Genomic DNA, 12956 nt, shown 5'->3' on the forward strand with positions numbered 1-12956 from the left:
TCAGCCAAGGCCACGTAGAAGCTATTCATTCTGAAATCCATCTCTGAGGTGAGCACAGCGCCGTGCACGGCCACTGCCTAAAGAGATAAATAAGCGCTGTCAAACTGCCAACACCCAGCACCATCTGCACAGGCACGTGAAGGCACCTACCTAGGTTTATGAAGGATAAGGACAACGTGCAGCTCAGATTTGCCATCCAGTCATAGAACATAATAGCAGAAACGATGGTTTTAAACGAATTAATTAAATAAATAAATAAAATAAAATAGACTTGAACTAGCCCCTCTACAGGACTGTGCTGTGTTAGGCCAGTTACAGGAGGTCTTGAAGCAAGAGGAAGAAATGTCACAGAAAGAAGGAAATGAGGAGAAACAGGAGATACCGTGGTGGACCAGAGAGTAGAAGATTGCTCTCTGGTCTTCGAAAAAAAAATGTTCTATTTTTCACCTGACCTCACCTTATGCAGGATACCTGCACTATTATCCACCTCCAGCTCTGCCTTAGATAGCTCACATCACTGAAAAGACAATATAAATATTGTAGTTCCTCCTGCTGCTCTCTCTGTTGTTGAAGCAACTATGCCTCTATTTCAAAATATCAGTGTGTAAGTTGTATATTTCCCACACACGGGAAAGAGAAAGTAAAGTTAAAACACCAGTAAGAGAGAGGTCAAACACAGATGTCATCAGGCAAGATCAGAACATGATGGAAAAATATTCAGGATGTCACCGCAGGGACCTCACCTGAAGTCCTTTTCCCTCCCTATTCCCACCCCTGCCAATTAAATGATGGCCTTACTTGTCGTTGTGGTGGGTTTGGGTAATTCAGTTCCATTTGGTGGTAAAGCCTGCACGAACAGAAAGCTAACACAGAGTAGCAGGAATGAACAGGGATGTTCCATCCTGGATCTGAAAGACAAGAAAAGCGTAAGATAAATTTTTGGGTCAAATTACTGTTACCTTTTTCCGCTCTCCAGAACAAAATTAAAGAAAAAGCAATGCGTGCTTTACACAAGGGAAGTTTTAAAACTTGTTTTATACCCTCCCATCGCCTTATCACTTAACTTTCTTTTTTGATGCAAAGGGGAAGGAAATGCAACTTGTCCGCATTAAGAATTCATTACTAATGTTTTAAGTGCAAGAACAGGAAGACAGCATTCAGCCATCGTTCAAAGACATTTACAGAAATCGGGCCAGAAAAGCCGTTCTGTGTCAGCTGCACACGGCAGCTGAGGACATGGAGGCAAGGAATCTGGAAATCATTTCCAAAATACAGAAGTACCGGTAGCTGGCATCGTGCGAGTAAACACAGAGCAGAAATTGGGCACGTAGGTCTGGTGGATCCTGTCCTCATTGCAGGTATCACACCTTTTGGGGCTCTGAGCTACCTTCCGGTGTTTTCTTACGCTGCCTTCACTTTCCACGCACACGCACACAGAGCACCATGATGTATTCTTTTGGAGAACACGTGCCATTAACTATCAAGCTATAAAACATGGCATCAGAGCCTTCCAAACACAGAAAAAATTGTATTTTGTGAGACCAGAAAATAATTTCCAATGTAGAAAAGCTTAGAGTAAAGGTGTGATGAAAACGGGCTGCTCTGGGGACTGTAGAGAAATTCAGGAGCTTGCTGCAGGAGCAGGGTGAGTCGGTCCCTGTAGGCAGACAACCTGCTCCAGAAGCACTCCAGTCCCTCAAAACTGAGGCACATTTTTATAATGGAAAAAAAAATGAATCTTGTTACTCATTTGCTGAACAGTTATCTAGTCCCTAACAGTCAGGTGAATTACAGCAGGCTGCCACCCCAGGCAGCCCGCAGTCTTGTTTGATTTCCAAGTGTCATCTTTGGCAAAAACGCTGCACCCAGGCACTGTGCGTACGCTCTGGATTTCACAAGTGGCAGAACGCGGCCAGATGGCGGGTCTGCGTCCACGGCTAAAATTGTAACAACAGCACTACGGCACGACAAAGCTCCCCGATGTTATCAGTATGAATATTTTAATAGCACAATTTACACAGGACATTATATAGTACTGCTTAACAACAGGCCAAAAAAACACCACCCCAAACCAAACAAAAAAAATAACAAACACAAAACCCACAGGAACGGCAGCAGTCATTAGAATAACCACAGTGAAAAACCTCCCTGAACAGCAACTTTCACCCCCCTCTTGCCCATTCACCATGCTCATGCCTGTTACCCAAACCTCAGTCCCAGTCTCTTCACTACGCATAGGGCTACCTTCAAATTCAACTGACAACTCGTATTATTATAAACAAAAAAGGTAAAAAATAAGAAGAATTAAAACAACAACAGAACAGTGAGACTTGAAACTTGTGGATCTCGTGCTGAGCAGGAGATTGCCCCCGCGGGGCAGAGCCCCTGCTCCCAGCCCACCAGCAGCTCTGGGATGCCCACAGGTGCCTCAAGGAAGGACGCAAAGTCGCTTTTGCATAATCTGATATTAAAGCTTATTTATTTATTTATTTATTTATTTTTCAAGGCTCCGTAAGATGCCGAGTAGCCCTCCTGCCCACCGAAATCACGAGGTAAATTGCTGAGGTAGCTCCTACCAGAAAAGACTGCCTGTGCCGCTGTACGTTGCCCCTAAATCTAAATACATGACATTTCAAACTCTTACAAGCAGTGTGAAAACACAGAAGTTAGAAAACATAGCATGAAAATAAAAAGACAAAATGTATATTTTTAGCAAAAAGCACACACAAAGCTTTCTTACATGGGACCACACACTCAATAGAATTTCTTTATTCTTGCTTCCATTCCTATACTTTGGAAGCTTAATGGATCTAGCTGATTTTTTTTCTTTATAAGAATGAACAAAGAAAGAATAATTAAAAGCATTAGCATCAGACCTTATTTTCTTAAATTCCCCTTTTCAGTCCAGCTTCCTACTTGACAGGTTTACTCTATCCGTTCCCCCTGCTACAGTTTATAATGTAAGCAGACTAGACATCTTACACTACCAGGCTCAGCAAACAGCCAGGTTAATCCTGAACCGGCCATTCATGGGATTAGGTAACTAATTATGCACAACAGCTAATTGCCAACTGCTTCAGCGGGACTGCTGCACCAGACCTGGTCTGCCAGCTCCGACCCAGCCGAGCCGAGGGATCCATCCTCCTGCTCTGAAACTCGCCAGGTGCGAGGCACTGCTTCAGCCAGGTCTAACTGGATGAAATCAGAGCCACTGAGAGCTTTTTACGGCAGTCACCAGAGCGACCATACCGCTATTGACTACGTGAAGTTTTATGCTAGGCTACTGGGGGTGAGCTAAACAAACGTATTTTTTTCTGTCTTCTCTATCCATTGTAAGAGTCGAGTAAGAAGTTAATATTCAGACGTCGGAGGGTGAACGGGCTGTATCCACAGATGTGAGACAATCACCTGCCCTAAAAGCCTGGAAGTCACCAGGAATTGTTCAGTTCAGCAGAATGAATACCCCCAGTGGAAGTCAGCGCAATTTTGGAAGCAAGCCATGTCCAAAAGGCTGAGAAGTGTAAGGAGCGAAGTGCCTCACAAACTTGCTGCTGTGAGGGTTTTGCAGACAGACAGACTGCGCCAGGCATCTCGTATCTGTTCTCTTGAATGTGATAAAGTGTAGCTTGATTACACATTCGATGCCCCCAAATTTATCAGAAACAAACGCAACTACAAGGTTTATGCAAATTTTGGGATCTCATTTTTGTCTGAAGCCATGATTAAGTGCTTCGTATTCTTGCTTGCTAAAGGATGGATGAAAAATTTTGGCAAATTTTGGGGGCAGATGCAAGAGACTGAGCTCAGTACGATCTAGTTTTGCAAAGCACTGAGTACTTGTCTTCAGACGGGGGTGAACAGGGAGTAAGCAATTTGCATAAAATACATTAATATACTGTAAATTTTACCACGTATGTATATTTATCTGCTTCATATGCTGAAAGGCATGCAATTACTACAGGACCTCAGCTACAGAATTTTCTGAAACCAAAAAACCCAACCCCTGTAGACAGAGCAATGCTTTCCCTTCTCCAGGAGGTGCAGTGTCACGATAGTCTGATGAAAAAATAAATAAAAAATAGAACAACTCATCTCCAGAAAGAGCAGGCAGGCAGAAAGGCACCGCTGAACAGGAAAGGACAACCGTGTACACTAGAGAAGCCTCTTGCTGATAAAATCAGAAAGGAAGAAAGCAGGGTGTGAGGTGCACGCTGTCGTTATTACACAGCTTTCACAGGGCTCCAGGCCACCTTCCTTCTGCAAGACCACTGCTGCCTGCCTGCAAAAAGCCACAGCAGCTGCTTTGGGAACTGCACGAGCACGTCGTGCATTTTTGCCTGCTCGTATCCCACGACATCCAGTCCCTATTTCATGGATATTTGTGGGTAACTAGCTGAGGCACTTCAGCTTTAACTCCCCAGAATCCCATTTTTTGTAGTACAGGTTATTAGCTATTCCTGATTAACTAATGCCCTAAAATGTTGAAACCTGTTAGAGACTGCTGCTACAATCACAGTTTTAAAAGTCTGCATTGTTATAGAAAAATGCTTCCGTGTCCAGCAGAGAACCTGAAAGCATGACCAAAAAAAGTCACTGTGAAACTGCATAGTGAGCTCCAATCCTGCCCAGGAGGCCCAGCACTCACCATCCAAATGCAATCCTGGCGTAGAAATCCCAGGAAGATGCAAAGCCCCTGCCCAGCATTTGTCACTGCCACTGGTCCTTGGGTGGCCCAGTGGATGCCACATGGCACAGTGGATGGCTCAGCCCCCGAAAGTGAGAAAACGGCACTGCTGTCGGGGATTACTGCACTAGGACACATTTAATTTCTGTCTTGGTCACACAAGGGAATCCTCCTCAGGCCTGACAGTTTAAGAATAAAACCTGGGCTTTAAGAAATTACGATAATAAAATCTGCGTCTTGCTGCGTGGTACTGCTACACCCATGCCATCCCCTTCAAGGAACCCGATGCATGAGCTGCTTCACAGCAGTTTCATTGGACACCCGTTCCCTGCATCCTCCTTGGGGTGCGCCCACCAGGGAACCCCCTGCACGCCCAGCAGCTCGTGTTCGTGGTTGGGCTGACCACAGCTCCTTCCTCTCCCACGAAGCCTGCTGTTATCCCCACCCGGTGTCCCACAACACACCACTCCAGGAGGACATAACCCCCCCGCTGGGACAGCGCCTGGTTACAATTTCACTTCAGTGCAGATTGCCAGACTTTGCTTTCGGTTAGGACTTTTCTTGCACCATTTTGTCATAAGGTGGGTAAGAAAGCACGACTACTACAGCACTTCAAAGAAAACCACTCATTTGATCGTGGTTTTCCAAAATGACTTGGAAAAGAAGCGCACCTGTCCAGCAGGGATGCCTGTTTATGAAACTCTGGGAATCCTGCTTGAGAAATTAGTGCAGAATAAATGAAGCGCTTGCTTAATGTCAGGGTATTGCGAGTACAGAACACAGAACTTACTTCATAACCCATAACTCAGGATTTAATAATACCAAAAATAGAGTTCCAAATGAATACATGGAAATAGGATAGTGGGAAGCCCTAAATGAAAATTTCAAGAAGTTTGATAAAAGCTGAATGTTTTGATCTGCTTTAAAAATTATGAATTTTAGAAAAAATAAATACCTTAAGTATCTTTTTTTTTTTTTTAAAATTCCTGTAATTCAGTATTGCTCAGAGAATTAAGATATCCTAAAATCCAGAGGAAAAGGAAAGAACTTGTGATAGTTTTTGTCTGCATTTGAGCTAAAGGTTAGCTCAAAACTGAAAGGCATGTTTGACTTCCAACAACTGATCAAGCTGCCCTCCTGCAGTGTGCACTGGGAAAAAAGAAAAAAGATAAATGCCTTTAGATATATGAAAATATAAATATATACATATATACACCTATACACTATCTATCTATCATACACACAAAGGTCCTCATCTGGGCAATGCAGCGGTATGGATGAGCCTGGCAAACTCTGCGTGAGCTGAAGGAGCAGAGTCCTATCTCCTTCTGTAATGACACCTGGAAGCCAAAAACACAATGAAAGACTGCAGTAAGAAACTAAAATTAGTATCCTGAGCTACTCGGAATGACTTGAATTTGTCTTTCCAACCTCCGCTCTTTGTGACTGAGTTCATTTTTCAAGGTGCCAGACGAGCCGATGAGCGATTTCCACATCGCGCGCAGTGGAGTGCCTTCGTGCATGTGCATCCCGTGCAGCTCAGCCAGCAGCAACAAGAAACTCTGCCAGGGATCACTCTACGAAGGAGATATTCCTAAGAAATCAGCTGCACAGCCTGCTGCACAGCCATTTCTTAGAGGTGTTATAAAAACACTGCGATACCACCAGAAAAACCTATTCATTTTCAAATGGGACTGCCTACAGCACACTCACTGCCATTTTTTTTGGACATATATAAATACACGTTTTGCTACTGGCCTCTTCAGGAATAGCAAAAGAATGTAAGGGATAAATACTTAACATTTAAAATCCTGTATAATTTAATAGAACTGCTCACAAAATTGTATCTGACAATAATAATTCCTGATGTGTATAGACTACGTGCAATAAAGGGCTTTTAAAAGAGATGGAAATAATCAGATTAAAGACTACAAATTAGAATAACCATTTACACGTAAGAGATTGAGTGAGGCAAAGTACCAATTAACCGAATAAAATGAATTTTCATTTAGAATAATGAAGCTTGATAGACTGTCTTACTCACTTAGTCACTTCGTCCCTAATTCACACAGACAAACTATTACGTTTGTTTTCACTTTCAGACAAGGGAAGGTCAGCATATGTAGCACAGAGTTTGTGCCTGGCAAAAATTCACAGCAGACAGCTGAGAAATGTAAATTTCTGCTCCGCCAAAGGCTAGTTTGGTAGGTAATCACGCTATCTGCAGGCACACACATTCATGGACTATACACAGCTTAACTAGTATTCATAGGGAAAACATGTTATCTGTATCTTTAAACATAACTTTTTGGAAAACATCTTATTACAGACCAAAATATTTTTTTTATTATTTAATTTTTTATTTATTTTTTTAATTCCACTGACCATATTTAGCTGGTCCTACCTATCTTTCTCAACATCACGAGCATGTCTCCAACCCTACCATGGCTAACAGTAGTTCAAATCCATTTTAATTAGTAATGCTGAGCTCTCCAGTGAATATAAATCACCGGTTGTCACTAGCAGATTAAGCACTGCATTAGCAGGTCTGCTCCGCAAAGGATTAAATGACAGTGTTTGCAGTGGGGTTGACATGCCACCATTAAAAAGTGACACTTGCCGCATTAAAAATGGCGAGAAATTTTTCAATCAAACAGACTTTACAAATACATCAAGGAACACGAGGCAGTTGTATGGAGTATTACAGTTTTTTTTTCCCCTTTTTTTTTTAAATTTTATTTTCTTGACTTTTTGGCACTGCTACTTACCGGGATTAGAATCAAAGCAATTATGGAGTTGTGCCATAAATCATAGCAAAAAGATAATTGCTTTAGAAGTGTTTCAAACCAGGAACATATTGAACTTTGGCTGTAGCCTTAATTTTTGGAAAACTCTCCATATTCAGGTAATGTATGCCTTATCTGAAGGGACACTTCTTTTTCAGGCTGTGCTGAGTGGCTCTCAATGAAGCAATAAAAAGGCTGTGGAGCCTTTAGGGATACCATATTTAAAATTACGCAGGTGAGACTTAGAACAGTCAGTTTCCACATCACAGAAATCCCAAATCAGGAAAACAGTACACTAGATCAAGCTGACAATAACAGTGAAGGAGGAACAACTTCAGAGAAATTAAAATTGTTTTCAAATTCAAAGCTATGCTTCCGTGTTGAAGTAAACAAAGCTTAGGACAATTACTGCATTTTCTTTCTCACAGAGGTACATTTATCTGCAAACACTTTAAAGAACTCGTCTCACTGCTTTTGCAGTTGTCTGATCAGCTCTTTCAGTAACTCTCAGCAGGTGCTTTTCTGAAGTGGGGATGCTCAATCTCCATCAGCTAGCACTGAGTTGAGATTGGGCTAAGGTAAGCAGGTCCACGCTTAATGAAGTATAATTAATCAGGATGAAGTCAGCAAGCAAATTATAGTTAATAAAATAGTTTGCCATATGATCACAGAATGATTTAGGTTGGAAGAGACCTCCAAGATCACCTAGTCCAATGACTAACAGAAATACTTGTAGATGCAACGCTTTTTCTTTTAGCTGTGATGAGTATTATTAAGCATGTCTTTCTCTCAAATCTGGACTGCTACAACCAGGAGCTATAGAACCACAAAATATCCAGGGCTGGAAGGGACCCACAAGGATCACTTTGCCCAACCCCTGGCTCCACAAAGGACTACCTAAAAATTACACCGTATGTCTATTGTTCCAAGTGCAATGAGCAAGGACACCATCTCAAAACTTTCATACCTTGTATACAGAAAACTGTTTAAATACTCCTGAAAACTTCAAATAAAATTCCTGGAGTTCCTTCCATTGTAAAAACAAAAAACAAAACAAAACCAAAAAAAAACAAAAAAAAAAACAAAAAAAAAAAAACAAAACTCACACATATGTTAACTAAAAATCCCCAAATAACGTTTTTAAAAAAGATTCACACCCATTAACACCCACAAACTGAGGTTTTAATCACAAAGGAATAAGTTAAAATAACTCGAATCTGAGGCTAAGTGTAAAGCCGCATGGTTTCAATGTAATTAATGAAATGAATCATTTTTATATAGGTTCTTGCACAACTGCAAGATTCTAAATATAACCGTGATAGCTGTAAAAGCACTGAATAACACAGCTGAGCGAGAAGGGCCCTCTTTTGGCAGATCACCTCAGCCAGACCTACACCACTTGTGACATCTGCCTGAAGCGTGCTTCTGAATCTCCAGCGATGCTTTTCAGCACCCCTCAGCAATGCGTCCCAGTCCTCCACTTGTCTGGGTTTTCTTGTTTTGCTTTCTGGATGCTCCCCCCACCCTGTGTGGAGCCATCCCATCACTCCCACTTGAGCGTCCTATGCTTGCAGATGCCCAGGTCCCTTTGATCATCTCTTTAGTAAGCTAATTAACAACAATTCCTTCAGCCTCTTTGAACCAGCCACTTCTAAATCCCGGTGATTCTCGTCGCTCTGACCTCTCCCAGCCCAGATCATCCCCCAGGTGCTCGCAGGGCACTGGGGAGGCCTCACCAGTCCAAATCCGAAGGGCTCGATCCGTTCACGGCCTCAGAGGTTGGAGCACTGCACGCACCGCGGCACGGGACGGATCGGCCCGGGCCCTCCGAGGTTCTGCTGCGGAGGCACAGCACTGCCCCAGCTCGTGCTGCGCCGCTCATTGCTCCTGCTTCTGGCTTCTGCACCTGCTCTGCATCTGCATGCTGTCCTCTCCACAATGGTTCCCTAATTACTCAAGGCTGCTTTGAATGCCATTAATATAACACTTCCCATGCAAGCCAAGCCGCTAACAGACACAATACATAACACCACACAAGGGACTGTGAAGGCCACACACCTGCACTCCTCAGGGCAGGGTTTTTCCAATTAATCGCTGCTCTGAAGGCCTGGGTTTCATCGCATCCATCTTTCCCCGACTTGCTTCTCAGACAGCATCCTCTGAGATGGGGTCAGAACCTCACGGCAGCATCTCTGGCTGCTCCACACGGGGCATGTCACACCGCCACAGGAACACGCTTGATATGACAGGGCATGCCACGTCATCTCTTACACATCTTTCCAACTGCTTCCTGGGGACCACTGATATTTAATTGTTTTGGTGTTTGTCCTAGAAATGAAGGTAAGCTGACCGGCCTGTGAAACCTCCAGCTCCCCCTCACCTCCTTCCCAAAGTGGGCCCGTACGAAGTCCTCTGCCAGGCTGAGCAGTGCCTGCTGGCCCCCGACACCTCCCAGACACGGCCCCCGTGGGGCTGCTTGGTCTGGGTTGGAGACACCGAGCCCCTCAGATCACCGTTTGTCCTGGCCCCGCCACAGGCCGCATGAGCGGCCACGATACGGCACCGGTGCTGGGTGGCCCGAGTGGCCTGGGCCCCGCTCGTCCCCAGGCAAGGCAGGAGCCTGACGAGCAGCGCTGAGCACCCCTGCCCGGGGAGATGCTCTTGCAGACCTTCTTTCACCTATCTATTCACATGTCGAACCCCCAACCGCTTCGTTCAGCGACACCTAAGGCAAATCGATCCCAGTCATCTCGTTAGGGTACGGCTGGTAAAGGAGGGGAACAAATTCAGCTCTGCAAAAACAGAAGTCTTGTCAGAAGGCAAAAACTTCACAAGAAGTTGGTTCTTCTCTTTTCAGTCACAGGGACAGGTGCTCTTCCTCCCAGCTTAGCTGGAATTCACAGTCCTTCCCTCTAACTGCAAGCACAGTTCAGCAGAGAGACGCTCATTACAGGGGTAATCTGGACCCCAAACACCAGATCTGAGCCAAACCAAGCATCCACCACGCTACAGCTTCAGCCAGCAGGGAGGAGGCAGAGACTGAACCCACAACACCAGACCCTCGATGCCATCACCATGTCCACCTGCCCCTCATCCAGCCGCCGGCCAGTGACTCCACACGCAGCCTCGAGCCTGCTCCCAGGAGAAGCACAAAGGCCGCTGGAGACATATTTCCTGAGCTAAGAGAGCTGGATGGCTGCGGTGTTTACATCTGCAGTGCTCCTGCAGGCTTGCCAGGTAATTCTGTATGGTGAAACTCCACGATATCCCATTTTTTTTTCCAGAAAGAACAAACCATTACCAGCTTTTTGCAGTTTTCTTGCTTCTACCTCTTGAACTGATTCCCTTGTTTCCTGACCACTTTCCCCATTTCCTTTCGGTGACGTGCCTGGTTGAGGTAGTGGTTTCTGCAGCGCAGGTCTGTGTGCCTGACAAATAAAATCTACCCTGAGCTTGTAGAGAAAAGCCTTACAGAGAGCAAGTACTGCTGCTGCTCGGGGCAGAATTTAGCAAACAGTTAACAGAGCACCTCACATCGCGTTATCAGCATCCTGAGCTGGTCCCACAATTTGATATGCAGAAAAGCTTATGATCGCTGCAGAGCTCCCTTTTCCCCCAGTCCCTTGTGCGAGAGAGTATTATATCAGCATTTTGGTGAACATTTGAATAACCTCAGCTTTTGGAGCACACAAAGAGGAGCAAACCTACTCAAAGGGTGTAGGAGGAAAGGCCTCAGCTTATTTTTAGCAGAGGAGGTTTATAAATTGCTGAGTTATTACTTTCAACCTCAGCTCACCCCATTGATCCCTTTGCTACCAGGAACCACTAGAAATTCTCCATCAGAGGCCAAATCCTATGAGACTAGTTCAAGTTTTGTGACAGATGCTCAGCACAGAAGAAATTATCTCCAGATAATGAGTTATAACGTGAAAAGCCTGGGTACAGCTGTGGCGAGGAGCAGCTATAACCCATGTCAATAGCACAGGCTGCAGCGGCATGAGAAGCCCATACTCCCCACTGCCACTGAAGCAAAAGGCAGAAATAACACGGCTCCAGCTGCTCTGGCACTGCACAGCACATGGCCCACCTCACCAGGCACAAAACCTGTGTTTTTCAGTCACCAGTGCCACGGGCACACAGCCTCAGCCCAGCTGCGGACCCCCAGCTGATGCTCACAGCAGAGCTGGTGTTACGGGCTGGCCCCCACCCCAGGGCAGGATCAAGCCACGAAATTCTGAGTTGAGATGAAAGCACAAGTAGTTATTATGGTGAAAAAGGAAGGAAAAACATTGAATTATTTTATAAGCAGATGTCTACCATTAGGTCTACGCCACAGCCATTTTACAGCCCTATTTCATATCCAAACGTGTCTCCTGCTGCATAAATATTCATTATCTGTCCTTCTTGGTCTAATTTTAGTTAAATAAAGATCTCTGCAGCAAGGCTGTATTTTGAATTATTTACTATTTCACCTATGAGCTCACCAAAGGAGTAAGTTCACGAAGACAGAAACATGGAGAAGGAAAAGAGCTTTATTCAGCAGATAGTCTGGCTTTTCAGGATACCAAGCAAACAATTAATGTGGGCCATCGAAGAAGTTACAGGGCTTCCGTCTAAAATCTTATAGGAACTAACACTGAAGGACAAACATCTTGACTCATTTTAAAGTCTCATTAATATCTTCAATAATACTAAGCAATTGCTGCCCACACCCTACATTCATTACACTTTACCGAACACACACGCAGAACCTTGGCAATGAGCACAACAATTTGCATTTACATTTTTGCAAGTTCCAGTATCACTTTTTTTTTTTTTTCCCCCAATAGGCTTGTACAGGAGATTGAAGTAACAAATTAGGGTCACCTTTCCCCGTGCGTTGTCAGCAAATCAATTTGCGACGCCTTTCAGACAGAGTTCATCCATAAATTAGGCAGTCTGCAATTGATTCACAGAAGAAACCCTAGAGCAGCAGAGTGAAACACCAATAAAATTTTACAATTAACTTGAGAAGTTGCCTTTTGTTCCATCCCAGTGGTCCTTTTATTTTTCAGATGCAGAAAACATATCATCATACAGATGCTCCCTTGTAATAGATCTATATGAATATTTAAAATCGGTTCTTGAGAACTAAAGCTAATTACATACGATGGAAAATACATACAGGAGAATTATATGCCACACAATGCCCAGATTAAATGCTTGTGTTTCAGTGGCAAAGTATTTCATTTGGGAGGGAAGGAGGGGAGGAAGGGAATAACAAAAGCACAATGTATGGGCTGTCTGCGTATTCAGACAAACCAGAAAAGGAGAACATGACGTCTGGATATTTGAGAGCTCGCTCATAGCACATCAAGAAGATGTTACACAAAAAGTTAGGTAGCAGCTTTGTGGCTTAAATATGCCAGCACCACCACAAATCACACTGCTAACTGCTCGGGTTAAAACGAGCCTCCCAGGCTCTGACAACTTTCTTTGCATGCAGA

At 44.1% G+C, this 12956-nt stretch overlaps 1 protein-coding gene and 1 long non-coding RNA gene across 9 annotated transcripts in view; one reads left to right on the top strand and one right to left on the bottom strand.

Annotated features, from left to right (window-relative positions):
* Window positions 1-12956, bottom strand: part of PTPRE (protein tyrosine phosphatase receptor type E) — a 103452-nt gene that overhangs the window by 42003 nt on the left and 48493 nt on the right. For 6 of the 8 annotated variants that reach the window (XM_067000137.1, XM_067000138.1, XM_048049441.2 and 3 more), the window contains one exon: window positions 799-908. In XM_067000137.1, coding sequence (XP_066856238.1) covers window positions 799-901 — 103 coding nt within the window. In that variant the 5' untranslated portion in view covers window positions 902-908. Of the gene's footprint in view, window positions 1-798; window positions 909-8864; window positions 9156-9206; window positions 10336-12956 lie in introns of those variants that run through there. The other 2 variants (XM_048049556.2, XM_013185794.3) reach the window with 2 other exon arrangements.
* On the top strand, window positions 9700-10716 carry LOC125180336 (uncharacterized). The gene is made up of 2 exons (XR_007158776.2): window positions 9700-9810; window positions 10328-10716. It is a non-coding gene; the product is annotated as an uncharacterized lncRNA (long non-coding RNA).

The sequence above is a fragment of the Anser cygnoides genome, chromosome 7, assembly GCF_040182565.1.
Source record: "Anser cygnoides isolate HZ-2024a breed goose chromosome 7, Taihu_goose_T2T_genome, whole genome shotgun sequence".
Lineage (NCBI taxonomy): Eukaryota > Metazoa > Chordata > Aves > Anseriformes > Anatidae > Anser > Anser cygnoides.